Raw genomic sequence first — 21,243 nt, 5'->3', positions numbered from 1 at the left:
AGTTGGATAGCACCTTATTAAAACGGTAGTTGACTAGCACACCATTAATGAGATAGTTGGGTGTTATGTAATTAATGTAGTAGTTGGGGATAGCCCTATAAATATCTTTGAGATATTCCTTTGTAGATCACCAAATATTCAATCAATATAATACTATTTTTGTAAGAGCTTTTTTTCTATCTGAAGTTCTTGTATTTATTCAAGTGTTATTTTGAGTAAGGCTGATTAGTTATTCAATCTTAAAAAGATAATAACTAGTGTTGCACGGTTCGTTGGTGAAAAGATCAAGCCCGTGACAGTTGATATCAAATCAAAATTACGAGAGATCGAATGAAAGTGTCACTACTAATAATGTGGACAAAGTGGATAAACTTTCCCAAGAGATCGGAGATGATCTTAGGAACCAAAGTCAGGTTTAAGCGAGATGATCCAAAATCACCAGAGAAATGGGAAGATCAAGAGATGTTATTGTTGACATTGTCGTCAGGTTAGAGAAAGTAGAACTCATTGTGGCTTACGGAAAGGATAACTTCGGAGACCTAGATGAACGCATCGCCGAGCTCGAGAATGAGAGAGACTAGCTCTGAGAAAGGATGCAAGGTGCCTTGAACGATGAGTAGTCCAAATGTCGAGAGCAAGCTCAAATCATGGATCAGACCCTCCTTTTTTAGATCAGTACCTTGAACGATAAAATCGAGGTAATGACTTACAAGTTACAAGCCACTGAAGAGGATGTGGCATTACTCAAGAAGACGGTTACGCAAAAGTGTGGACGTGCGCCTATAGGAGTCTCTAATCCGACAAAGATAGACGTTTCAAGGACTAAAACATATTTAGGCGAGATGAATGCAAAAGAGATCGATAACTTCTTATGTGGTCTAGATCAGTACTTCAAATCATTCGGCCTAGTGGAAGAGGCGAGAAAGATAGATATTGCCACGACATACCTAGAAGGCATCGCAATGTTGTGGTGAAGGCGAAGGAGTAGCGACATAGAAAGAGGTATGTGCTCTATTAATACCTAGGGAGAATTCAAGGAGAAACTCAAGAGATAGTTCTATCCTGAAAATGTCATTCAAGAAGCAAGGCCAAAGTTGCGACAACTCTCATAAAGAGGGAGTATCAAGGAGTACGTCAAAGAGTTCATCGTTACTCTCCTTGAGATCCCTAAGTACTCAGACGACGGAGCTTTGTTTGCCTTAATTGATGGTCTACAAATGTGGACAAAGTTGAAGTTGGAACAACGTGGTGTCCAAGATCTAAACATCGCTATTGTCGTGGCTGAATCTCTTGTCAAAATGAGAAGGTAAGAGAAACTAAAGTCGACACATAAGAGGAATGACGATGGGGAAAATGATGGAGACTATTTCTAAAGCAATGAAGACCCAGCTAAGTTTACGAAGCCCAATGGTAGAGGAGATCGGGACGAGAAACGTGGAGAGAAACCTTAGATAAAGTGTTTCTTTTATGAAGGGCCGCATAAAACAAGAGAGTACCTTATGAAGAACAAACTATCCGCTTTGATGGAGGAGCAAAAACGCCTTCATGATGAAGTTCGATTGGGGTCTTTAAATCTCTTTAGTGTCGTTAAAGCAAAGTTTGAGGAGCCAAAGTCCGCGAAGAAAGGACGACTATTCGTGGAAACAAAAGTAGAAACCACGTGGTTAAAGTTTTGTTGGATACGAAAGCCAACAACAACTTTCTAAAGATAAAATAGGCGGAAATATTAGGGATCAGGTACACCAAAGAGAAGGGGTGGCTTAAAGCATTTAACTCAGCACCAAGTGCAACTTATGGAGTTGCTCATAATGTAATTGTCATTTTGGGAGAGTGGACTGGCCTTCTAGATTTCTCCATTATTGATATGGACGACTATAAAATGGTTCTTGGCATAGAGTTTCTAGACAAGGTAAATGTCTTTATACTCTCTTTTGCCAATACTATGTACATTCTAGAGCAATGAAATACTTGCACAATACTTTTAACAAGAGAGGGCAAGAAAGAAACTAGACATCTCTCTGCCATGCAATTCTCAAAAGATGTAAAGAAGACTCATTCATCATCTTTTGTCACCTTGAAAGAAGATGAGAAAGATGTATCCCAATAGAAGACACATCCAAAAGTTACAATTGTCCTAGAGAAAGTGTAGGATGTAATGCCCGCTGAATTACCAAAGAAACCCCACCATAATTGAGAGGTGGATCATAGAGAAAAGTTAGTCAAATGTATTAAATCATCGGCGGCGGTCCTTTATTGCATGGAACCTACCAAATCGGAGGAATTGAAGAGACAAATTGAGGAGTTTTTCTTCAAGAAAGAGAAGTGCAAAATTGTCAAGACTGCCAAGAGAATGAAGAAATAGAAAGACAAGAAGAGAAGACACTTGGAGTTTAGAGGAAATCGAGTGATAGTAAAACTTCTCCTCCATTAAGAAAGACGATTTTTCAAAGTTCACAAGGGACTTGAAAACAATACGAAGACTCTTTCTTAGGGAAGAAACGTGTTGAAAAAACTAGCATATCGCTCAAAACTTTTGTCGCATTTGGAGACATCATTCAGACCTACAAGGAGGATGCGACGAGGACATATCGGAATGAGTGGGGGAGAATGTCACGGCTCCCTTGTCTTTCTAAACCTAAGGGGCTTAATCATCCATGAAGGCCCAATCCAATGAATATTCTAAAAGTCGCGTAAAAAGCATGTCTTACATTAATGAGTCATTAAATGTGGTAGCTGATTAGTTAGCCATTAATGTGGTAGTTTGGAAGTAAGGTATATTAGTGTGGTAGTTGACTAGCACACCATTAATGAGGTAACCAAATGTTATGTAATTAATGTAGTAGTAGCCCTATAAATACCTTTGAGTTATTCCTTTGTAAATCACCAATTATTCAATCAATATAATATTATTTTTGTAAGAGATATTTTTCCTCTCTAAAATTCTTGTATTAATTCAAGTGTTACTTTAAATAAGAATGACTAGTTATTCAATCTTCTGAAGATAATAACTAGTGTTGAACGAGGACATCTGTCTATGGAGCTATAAGGATGAATCTGTTACTTGAGACAGAATTAAATTATGTAAAATTAAATTTTATTTTTTTACTGTATATATAGTTTATAAACTATTTAAAAATTGATCAGAATATTAAGTTTGTTGATATTTATTTTTATTAAACAACTGCATGATTCAAGTAAATTATCATTTTACTGTCCTACTATTTAGTATATCAATATGATATATATATATATGAGACTAGATAGAAACTATAATTAGTATGAGCTTGACAAAAAAATATGGTAAGCTTTGAAAATTTGAAGGAATAATAATAATAATAATAGAAGGAATAATAATATTTAGTTACTGATTTAAAAAAGGTGGCCGCTCTCCAAAATTTAGAATATTTTATGTGACAAAAATGTTTTTATTTTTTATTTATTGTGTTATATTTTATGTTGGATTGAAAATAATAACAATTTTATATTATATTTGACATAATTAATTAGTTTAGTTGATTAAATATTATAATATTTTTTATTAAGTCTTTTACGTTCAAACTTTGGTAGTATTTGTTTTTTAAATAAATTGAAGTGGCCCGAAAAATAGTGACAAATGGTTGGTACTAAACTAACTTGTTGGACTAACTTGTCTAGATATATTTTGGTAACATGGTTTTATTTTATTAGGATAAATCTTAAATCTGAATTATGTTACCAAAATATATGTCAAAAAGTATTTTTAAATTTAGATAGAAATGGTAATATGTAAAACATAATGGATTTGTTTCAAACAAAAACAATTTAAAGATTCATAATCCTAATTGAACAGTATTTATGTTATTTAGAATAAAAAAAAACATTTGATATAAAACTGAATTATTTTAACAAAAATCATAAAAATATATACATTATTTAATATATTATAAATATAAAAAGTATTAATTATTTGAATGTTGTAATTAAAAAATGACAATTAATTAGATAGTAAATAAATTTCAAATAACTCAAATTAAACAAAATCTTAGTATTAATAGTAAAATTATAAGAATAATAATTAAAAAAATAGTTTTTATTTAATAATTCAAATCTTCTAAAATATTTTTCATATTATTTAGTTGGTTTGAAGGGTTAATGTTATGTATGTAAGTATGTTCCATATGTTTAATTATTTTAATTTATTTTTGTTATTGGTTTGATACTATCTAGTTTATCATTAGTTAAAAAAATTATTTAAGATAGTTTATTTATTAAAAATTAATTTTAAAACTTATTATATTCTAGACTTATTTAGAAATATATTACTTCTTAAAAAAAAAATTAATAATCCTAATTCAAATTGAAGTAGGGTTGAATTCAAATTTTATTAGATTGGTTAATATTATATTTAATTAAAAAAATTAAATATTATTTAATCTAAATTAATACCTTAATAAAATATTTTAAAAAATAGTTGAAACCCATGGTTCCGCGAATTTTTTTAAGCCTACGTTCGGTTTGAGTTTTTAAATAACTCAAACAAAATCAAATATCATTTCACTCTTTTCTCATGTATTATATCGCTAAAATTATTAATCAAAATACTAAAATATCATATATTTTAAATTATTATTTTTTATTTATATATATTAATGCAATTTAAATCTTTTTACTAAAAATAATAATTATTTTTTCAAAATTATAACTATTATTATTTTTTATCTCATTTTTTAAATAATTCCAGTCCAAACAAAGCTTAAAAGTATATTACTTTTCTCGAGACATGAATTAAATAAATATATATATATAAATAAACTCAAATTAATTTAAACAAGTAAGCATAAAATTGGAAAAAGGAAAAAGCTTAGGATCCCAAAAATGTAAACATTTCGGGAGTAAAATCTGAAGCCATCTGACAAATCCTGAAATTTTTTCAGACCCTTATCATTAATTCCTATCAGACAGATATACTTCTGATGTCAGCACTAAATTGTAATAAAACAAATATTTGGTGATAGAATATTAAATTATAATAATTAAATTTAATCCAAAAATACTTAACTTTATTTTATAACAATAATAATTTAAATAAATTCACCATCCTCTCACTTTTATTATATTACTTAATTCAACTGAGTATATTTTAGTTAAAAAATATATAATTTATTTATAATTATATATTAATATTTTTTTAATTTTTTGAAATTATCATCGATTATTATTTTTTAAATAGATCAATTTTTTAAAAAAATCAAATATGAACAAGACATAAGAATCTGAATCCATAGCTATCCTTAAAATGAAATAATAAATATATTGTTAGAATATATCACCAAATATAGCCTAGCTCACAATTCATAAAATAAATAGTTGGCAAAATTCTATATGTGCAGTTTATATTTTGCGCTACTGCGCACAATGATTTTTTTTTATCAATAGCTATAGAAAACAAATAATTAGGAGTGGTTTGAATAATTAACTAGTTTTAAAATGTCACATAACCAATGTTACTTCTCATTTTATTTTGAGACAAAACTCAACACTTAAAACCAGCAAAAATATATATTTTTATTTTTAAAGAAGTTTAATATTATTAATAGTGATGTCAATATAACACCATAAGATACATCTGCAATAATAGAATAATCATATACATCTACCTAATTTCAATGAAAGAAGTCCACAGTTATATGTAATAATATTCGTTCTCATTAAAAAAATGTCTAAGCTTGAATTAATAAGTTATAGAATAATATAACTAGGTTTGCCCAATTATGTTACTATAGTGGTACATAGATAGAAAGATGAATAAATTAATATATGTTTGTTATATTTAATAAAATGACGACGAAAGGGGTTAGTTATAAATTGCAACAAATATTGACAAAATATACTTTGGAAGGTTCTACATATACAACAAAGAGCGGGAGAGAAAAATGCACTTATTTGACGTGATTAATTTATTTTGATTGTCATTATCACACAATAATCACTTCTTTTATTTATTATTAAAGTTCATGTATTAAATTAAATGAGATTGATTGAACAAAACTACTAAATCTTTACATGCACGATTTTGAAAATTAAAAATACTTATAAAGTAAAAAATTGACATGTAAAAAGTAAAATATTTATCTGTTGATATAAGTTTAATCAATGATTCAATTGGTAGTCTCATCCAATGTCATTATTTTTGCATTATAAATAAATTTAATAGGTACATAATAATTGTTATAAGATGACTATAAAAATACACTAAACTCTCTTGAAATGGGAATTGTTGAACGGGAAACTCTTTTATATAAATTCCAATAAACTAAATAAAAAAATAATGGCTAACAAGCAATTCCAAGGAAAATTATAAATCTTGGTTTGTTCAAGTGCCCATATAATTGTTAAAGTTAACTTTTTTTTTTTTTAGCTACAGGCGTCCTAATTTATTTAAGGAATCTATTAATAAATTAGGTAGAATAAAAGTCCAATTATTAGGTTTTATCCTACTTTAATTTATTTGAATAATTTTTAAATAATTCATAATCTTTTCAAATATATTCTTAACAATTCCTTAATAAAATTATTAACCAAATTAAATATTCATACATTCTGATATATTAGTTTTATTATATATTAATATTTGTTAAGTGTTTTCATTAAATAATTTAACCTTTTATATTATTATAATCTAAACAAGATTATTTAAATATTCAACTAAGCCAAGCCCAATGAGTAAGGACTTAATTATAAATAAATACCTGCACCAAAGTGAGTCAAATTAAGCCATTTTTATATTTTTCATTTATTATTTATTTTCAATCACTCAATCATATTTTTTATTCAATATTTACAAATGAAAATTAAGAGGAGAAACACAGAGACTATATCAAAGCCATTGGAGGAGAAAGATGATGCAATAATTTTGAAACTTAAAAACATTGATATATAGTCTCAAAGTCTTTATGATGAAATTATTAATAAGGAAACAACGAAAATCAATTTCTTTAAAGATATTATCACTAGGAAAAAAATTAAAATTTGTTGACTTAAATATGATGATATGTGCTCAAAATTCTTTCAAGATCCCGAGAATTAAAGAAAAGAAATAATTACATTCAATTTATCTTAATTGAACATGGGATGATCTCGAAAAATGTAGACATTACGAAAGAAATGACTATATTTTTCTCCAATATGTTCAAACAAGATTGTGTTGATGTGAACAACATCACTCTTATGGCTTTGGAAGATTTTGGAGGAAGGTAATGCAGGAGAATTTTGGAAGAAGATAATGCGGGATTGAAAAGAAAAACTTTTTTATATGTATGGCCTGAATAAAGTAATAAACTTTGTTTTAAGACCGCTAGTGTGTTGACACAAATTTATATAAGAATTTATTACTTAAAAAACTTTTGTCCCAATTTGTTATATTGATGTATTAACATGTATAGTAATTAATTTGTTAAACACTATATATATATGGAGGTGATTCTTACCATTTTCTTACCTAAATTTCCAACCCCATAATTTTACCTTCAGCTAATTTTAAGTCTTAAAATTGTAGTTTCTAGATCTGTACATAGACTAAAGCTTCCTTGGCCCTTTAGTGAGCACACCTCTTTCGCGTATGAAGAGGACACCTCTTTCGCGTATGAAGAGGGTAGATTTCATGATATTTTGTTTATTTTTATTTTGTAATAGGTTTTTCTTATACACCCAAATCTGGTTATCATCCACAAAGTTGTCATCTTCAATCTGTACCTCCTCTTCAATATTCAGAAGGATGAGTCTCCTTCTGGAGTTGAAGAGTCTCATAATGCTTTGGGAGAATTGAACTAAGAATTTTATGTGCCCAATGAAAGAAGGGAATCAAATCCAATGACCCTCGCTGCATCTTTTTGTTTTTCGAAAAATTGTTGAACGAGATTGTGAATGCCCATTGAAGAGGTTCGAGTCTTAAATATTAGAGTTTTCTCTGTTGAAAACTTTCTTTATTAAGAGGATGCATAATAGACTCTTCATGAGTTGTTGTTGCTAGTATTTCCAAGGGCGTGGAATGCTTATTTGATATAGAGGGTTTGCTTAATTACTTCTACTCATGTATTTTTTACTTGAACACTACAAATGAAATCAAATAAATAGAAGAAAGTGTTAAAAGATTTACATAAACAAATGTGTGAAACGCTTTACATAAATACAATTTTAAACTACAATACAATTTTATGAATTCCAGTTTTATTTATCGATGGTACATAAATACAGTTTGAAAATTACCTCCCATTTTTATCTTTCGATTTCTTCATCGAACACAATGATTTGTTTCTGTGATTACTAATTATAAAATGAGAGATAAACGTAAAGCTTCAAAAGAAATAAGAAATAAAACTTAAAGCTTCAAAAGAACATTGAAACGATTGTGATTAAACGTATTATTTTCTCTTTAAAAGAGCTTTAGTCGAGGATCATAGGTTGACGGAAGGAAAAAAACCCGTGATCAAACGGAAGAGAAGAAGAAAAATCGAAGAAACACGACCGAACGTAGAGAGAGACGATGCAAGATGAAATGGGAATTGTGCGAGCAGGAAACTCTTTTATACAACAACTATACTGTAATTCACGTTTTACACGAGAACGTTTAATTTACAGGTATCGTGTAATGCGCGCTTTACACGAGAGCTCTGTATAACAACTCTCGTGTAATGTGCGTTTTACACGAGATCAATGTACAATTGTTCTCGTGCAATTCACATTTTACACGAGAGCGTTGTACAACAATTATCATGTTTACAATAATTTACATATTAATGTAAAACGATTCACACGTTCATGTAAATCATTAGTTTGAAGATAATATTAATAAAAAAAAAAAAAGACTGTGTCTTTAAATAGGTTGTTAGGTGTTAATTACGACTCAGTAATGATTATTCATCATTTATTTAATTATAGTAATTGTATAGCCTATAAATAATATTGTTATCATCCATTTTTTTTAATTTAAAATTAACAAGACATAAATTTAATAACATCATATTTTGTTAATATAAAATTAATTGAATAATAAAAATATATACAATTAATAATTTAATAAATAACAAGACTAAAATATAATAACATAATAATTTGTTGATACATAATCATGAATAATCATGGTACAAATCTTTAGATAATTTAAACATATTTTCTCTTTCACTGTTCAGCTCGAGTTTAGAATCTGTGATGTAAATATGTACAAACTTGAAATTCCAAGTTGGGGTGATCTTAATTTTATTTATTTTTTGAAAAATTAGGAATGAAACGATTATATTATTATATTTTTTTCTATTTTCAAGAATTATAAAAATAAATAATGAATTAAACTAAGTTTTTTTTTTAAAAAAAATTAGGAACTATGTCACATTTTTAGCGTTAAAATAATTGGTAAACTTGAACTCACCTCAAGTATCCTAATCTAATGTAAATCCCATCATAATGTCAACAATTTAGATGAAATAAAAAATAAAACTAATCATAATAATAAATAAGCTAAATTATGATTTATAAGACAATATTATATCAAATGAATAAAAAATCATTTTAATTTTAAAAAATTTCAATAAATTCATGATTATGTTGGAAAATATAAATAATTCCATGTGTTGAACTTCAAAACAAAATATGTTTGTCTATAATGGACTGGAGTGGAGTATAGGTAAAGGGTTATCATGATTGGGCCAGTTATCCATGCAGTTGTGTGCCATATTCAATATGCCTATTTCCATTATTCCCATTGCAAAATATTCTAAACTCTTCCAAATTTAAGATTTTTTTTTTCTTAAATTAATCAATAATCATGTTCACATCATCATTATATAATTCTGGCTAACCAGTAAAATTTGTTTTTGATAAATTTATATGATTTTAACTTTATAATTTTAAGATTTTATCGAGTTTATAATTTTTTTTTGATTTTATGAATTTATACATTTTTACATAAATAAATAAATTTATATTTATAATTAAAAATATTAATTATTTAATAAATAAATAAACTTTCATAATTAATTTTATAATTATAATTTGTTTAATATTATTTACTTATTGTTAATTTTAAATTAATTTATACTTAATTATATATATAATAATAATATATAACTAATTATTTAATTTTTAGTGTTATCTTAAATGTCTTTATTCATATTTTAATATTTGTCGAGAGAAAAAAAATCAAGAAAACCTCATCAAAGTTGTATCAAATGGTGGATTCACCGGGGAAGAATGATATGCAATGTCAAAAAAAAATATTAAAAACTTTAAGAGTATATAAATAAATATTAGTTTAACTTTTTTTATTAAATAAAAAAAAAATACTTCATTTTTATTTATTGCTAAGAACTTGATGCACAAGCACACAATACAGAATCACAAAAATACAAAATTCGATACAATTAAACAAATTATAAAATATGAATAATGAAACATGAAATAAAAACATTATGATACTAAAATGAATTATGAAAAAAAATGCAGAAAAAAACAACTTTTTAAATTATCTAAAAAATTTTGAAAAGCAAAGAGAAAATATAAGTTGACTATATTCCCTCTATCTGTATTAATATTACTATAAAACCAAACAAGTCTAAATAAATTGAATAAATATGTAAATTTATTGTAGAGAAGTTGACCTCTCAACATGCAACTACTTTTACAACTGAAGAGTAGTTAATTAATAATGCATATATTAATTTATGTTGCCTATTAATTAATTATTATTAATAACAACTAGACTGGCATAGTAGGCATTATTCCCACATGCCACAAATTGACATACTGTATTCCACTCCGTGACACCCCACCACCATTATTGTTCTCAACCAGATAATAAAAAAATGACAACTCTCTTCTTTCTATTTCTTTCAATTTTTTTTATTTGTCCTTTCTTATCTTACAAATATATTTTTCCCTTTTTAAATCTATTTACTAAAAAAAATGTAAACTTTAACTTATCAACTACACTTTTCCTATTTGTACACATATTTTGTTTCCACTTGGTTGACATCTTACTAGTATAATAAATCGAGTTTAAATTACTTAATCCTATATTTGAGCGTATTGAATGTCTTAAATATTTAATAAGTTTAAATTGTTCTTAAGTATTTGTCGTTATACATAAATTGACAGTATCAAGGGAATAGGGAATAAACATTGATCTCTTTCAGTGTTCTAGGTTATATACAGTTAAATTTAAATATTTTTGTTTACTAAACAACTTAATATAATCAATTAAAACTTGAATTTAACTAAGTATTATTAGTTAATTAATTATATTTCCTTTTTAGTAATATATATAAAAAGTTAAGCTTTCAAGCCATCATAAGTGGCATGACTAATTAGAGAATATATGTTACTTGTGATTGACTTATACCACCCTAAAGCATTTGGGTCATGTTTGTGATCTATGATTATTTAAATAAATAATATGTTATTTCAATAGATTTAAAATAAAAACTCAATAACGTTAACCTAGTTGGTTGTAAGAGTCGACTTAAGAGAATAAAAAGTCACGGGTTTAATTTTAACTTGATGCGTTTTGAGTTGAAGCAGAAGGTCATTACTGTAAGATATAGTTCAAAACGTCTTCAGTGGAAATCAAACCGTAACCTTTTCGCCTATTAGATCTTCGGGGTTAAAACTTGGGCAGGCACCCAGTGAATTGCAGCACAAAAAACAGTTGTCTTCATCTGGCCAAACAGGGCCTTAAGGCATTTCCCCCCGTCTTCAAACCCCGCCCGCATGAACTCTCTGCAACATTCTTCAACAGAACTTTCTTTCATTTCGGCTCTTCCTTTTTCTCTCAAACGATAATGGAAGATTACACAGCATTCAAATGGTTTTTGATATGCATGGTGTTCTTCAGTGGAGTTCAGTTCATACAATGCAGTGTTACTTACGATAGGAAAGCTCTTATCATCAATGGCCAAAGGAGAATTCTCTTCTCCGGCTCCATTCATTATCCTAGAAGTACTCCTCAGGTATATATACATATATATGCATTCATCAATCATCAGTTATATTCAATAGTTCAGTAATTCACTGTAATTGACAAAAATGCAGATGTGGAAAGGTCTAATCCAGAAGGCGAAGGATGGAGGTTTAGATGTTATTGACACTTATGTGTTCTGGAATCTTCACGAACCTTATCCTGGAAATGTATTTCATCCGCTTGCATTTGACTCGTTTTATGAGTATCAATTTCTTATATCTATTTGGTTTTGCTGCTTTTCAGTACAATTTTCAGGGACAATACGATTTGGTTCACTTCATAAAGCTGATCCATGAAGCAGGTCTCTATGTGCATCTTCGAATTGGTCCTTATGTCTGTGCAGAGTGGAATTTCGGGTAAATTTTCTTCTTCCTTTTATAATGATACTGTCATGAAACATGATTGATTTTGGATTTGAACTCCACGAGCATATTTTCTCTTCCAGAGGATTCCCAGTTTGGTTGAAGTATATCCCTGGCATCAGCTTTAGAACGGATAATGAACCATTCAAGGTCTCTTTCTCTATCTGTTTAGAACAGTAGTAGAACTCAATTTGTTTGAACAATAGATTTTCATCAATCTTGAACTCATTCATGGATGTGTAGGCACAAATGCAACGATTCACAGAAAAGATTGTCCAGATGATGAAAAACGAGATGTTATTCGAGTCTCAGGGCGGTCCTATTATTATATCCCAGGTATTCCCTTTCATTATTCAAGGGTTGTCTTGTGGAACTATCAAAATTTGGAAAAAATTGCATTAAATGGCACCATTGAAATGCTTTTTCAACTATATATGCAGATTGAGAATGAGTATGGGGCAGAAAGTAAAGCATTTGGCCAGGCTGGTCAAGCATATATGACTTGGGCAGCAAAACTAGCCCTTGGAATGGGTACTGGTGTTCCATGGGTCATGTGCAAGGAAGATGATGCTCCAGATCCAGTGGTATCATTTAGGGTTTTACAATCTTTAGATATTTTCATTTTTGATTTTACATTAAGGAATTCCATTTCTTGTTCTTGGTAACAGATAAATACCTGCAATAACTTCTACTGTGATTATTTCTCCCCCAATAAACCTAACAAGCCCACAATGTGGACTGAGGCTTGGAGTGGATGGTAATTACTGAAACTGCAATTCTAGTCAAAATTCAGAACAATATGTTATACCTTTCATACATTGGCTTCTTTTTTATAGGTACACAGAATTTGGAGGACCGATTCATCGTCGACCCGTTGAGGATTTAGCGTTTGCAGTTGCTCGCTTCATCCAAAAGGGGGGCTCATTTGTGAATTACTATATGGTAAAGAACAAATTCTTATCTAAACCTAGATATTTTCTTGTTAGTGCTGGGAATAAATTATTTTTTATCATCTGTTGAAAATTTTCTTAAGTATCATGGGGGGACCAACTTTGGAAGGACCTCTGGTGGTCCTTTCACCACAACCAGCTATGACTATGATGCTCCCATTGATGAGTATGGTGAGTTTAAAATATACTGATTCATTAATTACAGCCAATTTGAAATTCCAATTTCATATTTTTTTGTTCTTGATAATAGGTTTGATTAGGCAACCTAAATATGGTCATCTGAATGAGCTCCATAAAGCTATTAAATTATGTGAGCCGGCTTTAATTTCTGCTGATCCTACTATTACCACATGGGGAAAATATGCAAAGGTAAAAAATATTAGACATGCCATTTCAGGGAAATAAGACGTTCTTCAATGTTTCTCACATATTGCATTGATTGAATACATCTACAGGCTTATGTATTCGCTTCTAAGTCAGGACATTGTGCAGCATTCCTTTCAAACTATAACTTGGATTCATATGCAACAGTGACATTTAATGAGATGCACTATCATCTCCCACCTTGGTCCATCAGCATATTACCAGATTGCAAGAATGTTATCTTTAACACTGCAAAGGTAATACAAGAAAAAAAATAGAATGAGCATATAGAGGGCCCAACTCCTTTTCTCTTGGGTTACATTTAGTTACAACTGAATTGGAATTGGAATTAGGGACCCTCATCCTCATCCACATCCAATCCCAATTTTGTTGTTTGTTTAAAGGGTTTAAAAAGAGGAATTGAAATTAGAATCAGAATTCTCAAGGAACTAAAATGTGTATAATTGATGCAATTCCACTCTAATAATAACCTCATAATTTCAATTCCAATACACTCTAGCATGATTCAAGGCATGGCCATTCATTCAACTATTAATTAATTAGCTGAAAATGTGCTTATATTAGATACTTATAGGTAGTTAAAATTGAAGGAAAAAAGTATTGAATAAAATCAAATAATTAAGAATTAGAATTCAATAATGATTTCTCTTGTAACAGAAATTGAATTGTATACAATGCCAATTCTTATAGAATTGGAATTGAAATTAGCCTATAAGAATTTCAATTCTAGTTTCACACTTTCACTCCTCTAAACATAACTTTTCTGTCCACTTCTTGTTATTGATCAAACGATACTCTCTCTATCCATCACTTTGTCTGTAGGTTGGAATTGAAGCTACTAGGGTGAACATGTCACCGTCCAATGTCAAATTAGTTTCCTGGGAAACATTCAATGAAAACATGCCCTCATCTGATGGTGAGACAAAGATTACTGTTGGTGGCCTCTTAGACCAGCTAAATGTTACTAGAGATTACAGTGACTATCTTTGGTATATGACCAGGTGTGATTCTGCCTATTTGCTAAACCAGAATTCTTGCTATTATTAAAGTAATATTGGAAATCAAGTCAATTGACAAAAATATGTTTTATCCAGCGTTGACATAAGCCCATCGGAATCCTTTCTTCATGGAGGGAAGTATTTGACCCTAACTGTGAAATCAGCTGGCCATGGCTTGCACGTGTTCATAAATGGACATTTATCAGGTACTTTGTCAAATCGATATTGATACAACTTACCATATTTTTTTAGTTATAATTGTAACTTTTGTGTACAAATTAGGATCCATCTTTGGTAATGCGAAGAACACAAGATTTACTTTCCAGGGGCAGGTCAACATGCATGCTGGAAAGAACAGCATTTCTCTACTTAGCATAGCAGTTGGATTGCCGGTTAGTTGCCTACATTCTTTAATTGAAGCTATGGAAAATATCTAATACATTTAGTTAGTCACACTGTTTTTTTACTCGGTAAAGAATGTTTCTGTGGTTGAAGTATAATGGACCTCATTTTGAGAAATGGAATACGGGAATTCTTGGACCAGTAGTGCTAAATGGTCTAGACCAGGGAAAGAAAGATTTGTCCTCACAGAGATGGTCATATCAGGTCAATGTCTTCTTTTTCTAGATAATATATCTTTAGAATCTATATTTCAATCTCATAAAAACTTGAAATCTTTTTTTTTTTTTACAGATTGGGCTGAAAGGGGAATCAATGAACATCATGTCCCAAACTGAGAATTCACAAGTTTACTGGAGAGAGGCCACTGAACAGAAACAACAACCTTTGACATGGTACAAGGTATGAAAAAATACTAATAATAATTAGATCTCAAAATTAGTATTTTAATAATAAGGGCTAATTTGCTTGGTTATATAAGTTGAAGGGAATATATTATATAATATATGTATCAAAATTAGAATAAAGTTTTATAAAGACATATTTATGCATTTTCTCTTCAAGTTCTTTCATGATCAAATCAAACTTGGAAGAAATGAGTTCCATAGTTTTCCTTGCTTACTTGGGCTTTGTTTGATGAAGACTTATCCAAATAACCCCCTTTATCTTATCCCATCCCATCATCAATCAAGTCATACATTAAAATTCCACACACGCATGCAGGCTGGTTTCAACACACCTATAGGAGGTGAACCATTGGCTCTTGACATGAGCAGCATGGGGAAAGGTCAAATATGGATAAATGGGCAGAATATTGGACGTTATTATACTATCTTTGCAAAAGGTAATTGCACCAGTTGCAGCTATTCTGGCACATATCGCCCCCACAAATGTGAATTTGGCTGTGACCAGCCAACCCAACAATGGTAAGAACTCTAACAATCATATAACAATTATCTTAATAATATCAATGATGATTTCCTTACACATTTGTACGAACACTTAGGTACCACGTTCCTCGGTCTTGGCTGAATCCAACACAAAATCAGTTGGTAGTTTTCGAAGAAACCGGAGGAGATCCTTTCAAGATTTCTCTACTGAAAAGGTCAATAGTGAGTGGAAGAACTGATTGATTTTGATGAATGGTTCAAACCAATTCTTAATAGAGTTCTCAATGTACAAATAATGTCCCTCTTTGATTGTCAATAGCTAGTTTCTTCTGCACTATTTTCATCCAAATGTAAACAGGGTTTTCTCCCTCTTACATATTTTATTCAAGATTCAAAACTAGATAAATAAATAACTGTAGCACTTTAGATGAAATTAAATGTAATATGGTAAGAGTCAGAAAGACTGCATTTTTCATGTTGACAATTTGTGACTTGGCCACGCATGACTATTACACCTATTCTATACGGTGAGGTAATAAAATAAAGAAAGAAACTGTAAAATATATTTGATCTCTCGCTCTCTCTAGATTCTCTCGGTGTATATTGTTGTAATCTTTCAAGCTCTGTCCATGGCGAAAGGCCGACCATCGAGATCAACTATGGATTCTTATACTATCAAATCAATCAATAAGACCATCAGAGGTAAACTAATCATCTCTAGTCTCTATTATTTACCTTAAAAACTTTCCTGAAAAATCCCCTCTTATTTCCGCCTCTTGCCACCGTATTTTTCAGCTGGAGATTGTGTTTTAATGAGACCCTCAGACCCGTTGAAGCCGTCCTATGTTGCTAAGGTTGATAAGATCGATTCTGACAGCAGAGAGAACAACGTTAGGGTCCATGTCCGTTGGTACTACCGACCGGAGGAATCAGTTGGTGGTCGCCGGCTTTTCCATGGCTCGAAGGAACTATTCCTCTCAGATCACTACGATGTGCAGAGTGCTGACACTATTGAGGGCAAGTGTACTGTCCACACATTCAAGAGCTATACTAAGCTAGATGCTGTCGGCAATGACGATTTCTTCTGTCGTTTCGAGTACAACTCGTCTACTGGAGCCTTCAATCCAGATAGAGTGGCTGTGTATGCTTGATCTACTTATTCTCTTTCTTTAATGATTTGGCTTGCTTAGCTAGCTTGCTTGTACATGTTTACTTGATTTCCATTTGCATGTTAGGTGAGAGTTGAGAGAGTTTTGTCTTAGCTCAGGGTATCTGCATTTCCATGCATTGCTGATGCTTGCACTTCAAATTTGGTCTTAGGGGCTCTCAACTGGAAATTGATGGTCTTTGGCGCAGAAATTTGACTAATAAATTTATGGTTTGAAGTTCATTTTTTCCTTTCTAGAACAGTCGGTTTGTAAAGAAAGTATTTATTTACTTTATAGATTACAACTCGGCTGATATTCTTTCATGGCATAGCCTGTGTTCATGTGATTGCCTACTAGATCTTCATCTGCCTTGAACATTCTCTTTAGTATCTTTTGTCTTTAATATTCCTGAAAAGCTTCTTGAATTGTGAGCTTATTGTTGGTAATGTGAAGAATGTAATTTTTTTACTCGAATAATTTTCATTTTCTTTCAGGATAGTTTTGTTGAGTGTATTTTTATCTCTTATTATCGCAGGTACTGCAAGTGTGAGATGCCTTACAATCCTGATGACTTAATGGTCCAATGCGAAGGCTGCACTGATTGGTATGTTAAGGATGTCTTTTAGGTATTTCATGAGTATGCATCCCGAGTTTAGAACATCATTGACTTGAGGATGCATACTTAATAAATTTTGTAGGTATTCCATGATAGTGTACTGAGATTCTATGCTGCCAGTTTGATGTATTGCTTGAGTAGCCTCCATTGTTAAGACAAATAATAGACATAGCCCATAAAGTTATCAATCCTTCCTTGATCCTTTGAGCTGGGTTGGGTGACCTCTTTAACTATGGAAAACTATAAGAGTCATTGATAAAACTCATGTCTAATATGGTTAATATAGCCTACAAAGTATCAGTTGTTTAAAAAAAAACCATCAAAATATGTTAAGAAATATATACATTCGCTGCAGTCTTATTCACATTTAAATAACAAGCAAGAAGTTAATGAAAACATCTACTTCTTAAGCATGAAAAAAACTATGCAGTTTGTTAATTATAGAGAAAAAAAAATATGAAGGAAAAAATTGCTTATTTACCATAATAAAGCTGACCACATGCCTAGAATAAAGGGGACGTGCTTGTCAAATGGTTGTTTCAAAATGAGAATATTCATAATAGCAATGTGCTATAGCAATGCATAATAGCTTTTCCCAATTTTTATTTGACTTTTTATTTAATTTAACATGGTTATATGTACATTTCCAAAAAAGAAAGAGAAGAAAACAGACTTCATTCAATTAAGAAAGAAACTAGATTACACACAGAATTACAATCCTCTACTATTGGTATTTATACTATTATCCAACTGACTGATTTTTCCTGCCACCCTAATTGACTTAACAGCCGGCCCCATCAACTTCTAACTAAAAGACTCAGCTCAACTCACCAATTCCAAGTCCAAATCCCACTACAACCCATCTACCGTGTCAAGTGGCTCACTAGAATTGGTTGAGATTTACTAAGGTAGATAGGTGACAATTGTAGTGATTTATGAAGATCTTTAAGTTAAGTAGATTTAATAAGATAACTTAAGCTCGTAAATTACATTAAGCATTTTCAACATCCACCGTCAGATTTTGTTCATCTCAACCGGAGTTTAACCTCCCAAACCCTAACACACATATCAGGTTGTTTACATATCAGGGTTTAAGATCTAAATGTTCTCTGTTTATGTGATATATTGGAATGTTAGCAATCATTACGATTAATGAGATAGGACAAACAACAATTGAAAGTTCCAGCTCCATTATGGACTTCTTTTTAGCTTGTGTAACATTTTATACAAATTATTATTCTCCTTATTGTATTGGTTTTATATCTTTGTTAGTCCTCAAACAATCATTATCCATTTACTTAGGTTCCTCTCGAGGACTCTGCTCATTTCATCTGCATGCATTAGTATGAGATCACTGTATGCATGTATTAGGCAATCACCATATTTAATCGAGTGCCTTCACTAGACTGCTTGTGCTTCAGGTTCCATCCAAATTGTGTAGACATGACTCCGGAGGAATCAAAACGAGTTGAACATTTCTATTGCCACACCTGTTCCACTGAGGATGCTAAGAATTTGCAGAATTCTCAATCTGATTCCAGACACTCAGATACAAAGGTATTGTTCAGGGTGTTGTTGGTTCTTAAATTCTATTTATTGAGATAGCTTAACATTCTTTTTTCACAAAACAAATCAATAATGTCGTCCAAGTGTTAAGCTCTCCAGTGGATAGACAAGTTTTAATTGTTTATCAGTCTCTGCTGATTTATCAGTCATATAGAAAATGTGTAAAATTTTGGACAAATATGCTTGTCCAACCATGGTTAATTCCAATAGATGCAATGGATGGTTATCTGGCCTGGCTCTAAGCTTAACATTGTTTCAAGATTTTTGAATAAAATAGCTGTAAGTAGTATCATATTGTTCTGCAATCTATTTATTTGAATTCTGTGATCCTTTTACTTGTTTCAGTGAACAGTGAATTTGTTATGGTAGGCAACATAGTGGATGCACAATTTATATAGAATGTGTATATATTATCTAGATAATTATTATCACCAATTAGGTTGTGTTGGTTAGCGATCGCTACCAAGATCTGACATACTGTTGCTATCATATTTTAGGTGGATACAAAACGACCTAGGAGGTGAATAGATGATGCTCGACACATGCGGTGAAGTAGATAAACTATTTGAGTTTTCAAGTTCATGTTAATACCTATGAATATGGATTCCAGCAAACAAGAAGGAAGGCCATTTGTGGCATAATTTGCATAAAAATTATAACACCCTTTTGGATTGTTGCCATGATCATATACTTTAGTTGTTTGTACTTAATTATGCTAAATCTTAGAACCATTTCATTTTTTTTTTAAGGAATGTTCACTTGTGCTTACTGTCACAAGGGATTATTTTGCAGCGTTTTTTATTATTTTTTTCACCCCTTATGAGGCTTGTTTTGCACTAAGGATGGCAATTTAAAACCGCCCCGCGAAAACCGAACCGAATTGCTCCGTTTGGGACGGTTTTTTCCCGAAACCGAACAAGGATGGGGCGGGAATGGTATTTGTGTCCCCCGCCCCGACCCGCCCCGATTTCACACCGTTTTCACCCCGATTCTGCCCCGAATACCATAAATATAATTAAATATATTAAATCATCAATATATTTATTTATTTACTATATTTTATAAGAGTATTAAAATTATTTCTTTATAATAATATAAAATTTTAATATATTACAATATATATTATAATAAAAAATTCGTTTATATAATTTTATTGTATAATTTTTATTTATTTTTTTAAATAAAAATTATTAACGGTGCCCCGCGGGATTCCCCGAAACCGAAAAAAACCGAACGGGGCGGGGATGGTATTAAAAAAATCCCCGAAATTAAAACGGGGCGGGAATGGTAATTGCATTCCCCGCCCCGAACCGCCCCATTGCCATCCCTATTTTGCACACCAAAACAATCAGCCAAACACCAATAAACAATATAACGAACAGAATGTAAAAGAGACACAAGGTACGGGTTACGTCCAACTTTATAATTCTTATTCACTCACAAATACGATTTATAAAGAGGCTACAAACTCTCTTGGCTGCACACAAAACGGATTCTCACTAGCTGTAGATATTTATCTACCAAAACATATTAAACATCCTTGTGCAGCTCAAGAGGTATTTATAGCCCTCGGATTACAACATGCTTAAGGAAAATGACCCACTTCGCAGAGTGGGGAAAACCAACTAGTAGTTATTGCAGATCGTGGGTCTAACCGTCAATAGTGGGTCTGAACTGCCCCACTACTTCAGTATCACGTTCTTCCATCGGTCCTACTTGTTGTTGGACGTGGGTAGTGGGCTGTAATCGTCCATTAGACCTATGTTTTTCATCCATCCCAACTGCTCCCGACATTTCCGCCACAACTATCCATGATGCCGACTTTTCTGGGTCTTCTCAAAACCGTCACAAGTCAGCTCCAATTCTTTCCCGCGCATCTTCTCAATGCACTAGCCGTTGCCGCCCTTTTGTGCCTAGGTCGCACGCACGCGACCGGATTTA

The 21,243-nt window shown here is 31.1% G+C and overlaps 2 protein-coding genes across 2 annotated transcripts; both read left to right on the top strand.

Moving 5' to 3' along the window:
• Nucleotides 1-11,720: 11,720 nt before the first annotated feature.
• LOC124928062 (beta-galactosidase 3-like) lies at nt 11,721-16,446 on the top strand. Its single transcript, XM_047468595.1, has 18 exons — nt 11,721-11,978; nt 12,061-12,156; nt 12,233-12,345; nt 12,435-12,501; nt 12,595-12,687; nt 12,792-12,935; nt 13,020-13,108; nt 13,188-13,293; nt 13,385-13,472; nt 13,552-13,670; nt 13,757-13,921; nt 14,508-14,686; nt 14,780-14,889; nt 14,966-15,075; nt 15,179-15,289; nt 15,377-15,484; nt 15,806-16,008; nt 16,089-16,446. The coding sequence occupies exons 1-18, from the start codon at nt 11,811-11,813 to the stop codon at nt 16,213-16,215; spliced, it is 2,196 nt and encodes a 731-aa protein (XP_047324551.1). The 5' UTR covers nt 11,721-11,810; the 3' UTR covers nt 16,216-16,446.
• A 13-nt stretch (nt 16,447-16,459) lies between these two features.
• On the top strand, nt 16,460-20,071 carry LOC124928063 (chromatin remodeling protein EBS-like). Its single transcript, XM_047468596.1, has 5 exons — nt 16,460-16,674; nt 16,768-17,113; nt 17,656-17,724; nt 19,158-19,293; nt 19,800-20,071. Exons 1-5 carry the CDS (start codon nt 16,602-16,604, stop codon nt 19,824-19,826), a joined length of 651 nt encoding a protein of 216 aa, XP_047324552.1. The 5' UTR covers nt 16,460-16,601; the 3' UTR covers nt 19,827-20,071.
• The last annotated feature ends 1,172 nt before the right edge of the window (nt 20,072-21,243 follow it).

The sequence above is a fragment of the Impatiens glandulifera genome, chromosome 2, assembly GCF_907164915.1.
Source record: "Impatiens glandulifera chromosome 2, dImpGla2.1, whole genome shotgun sequence".
NCBI classification, from domain to species: Eukaryota; Viridiplantae; Streptophyta; class Magnoliopsida; order Ericales; family Balsaminaceae; genus Impatiens; species Impatiens glandulifera.
The sequence above is the reverse complement of the archived record's forward strand: the minus strand, read 5'-3'. Positions and strand labels throughout refer to the sequence as shown.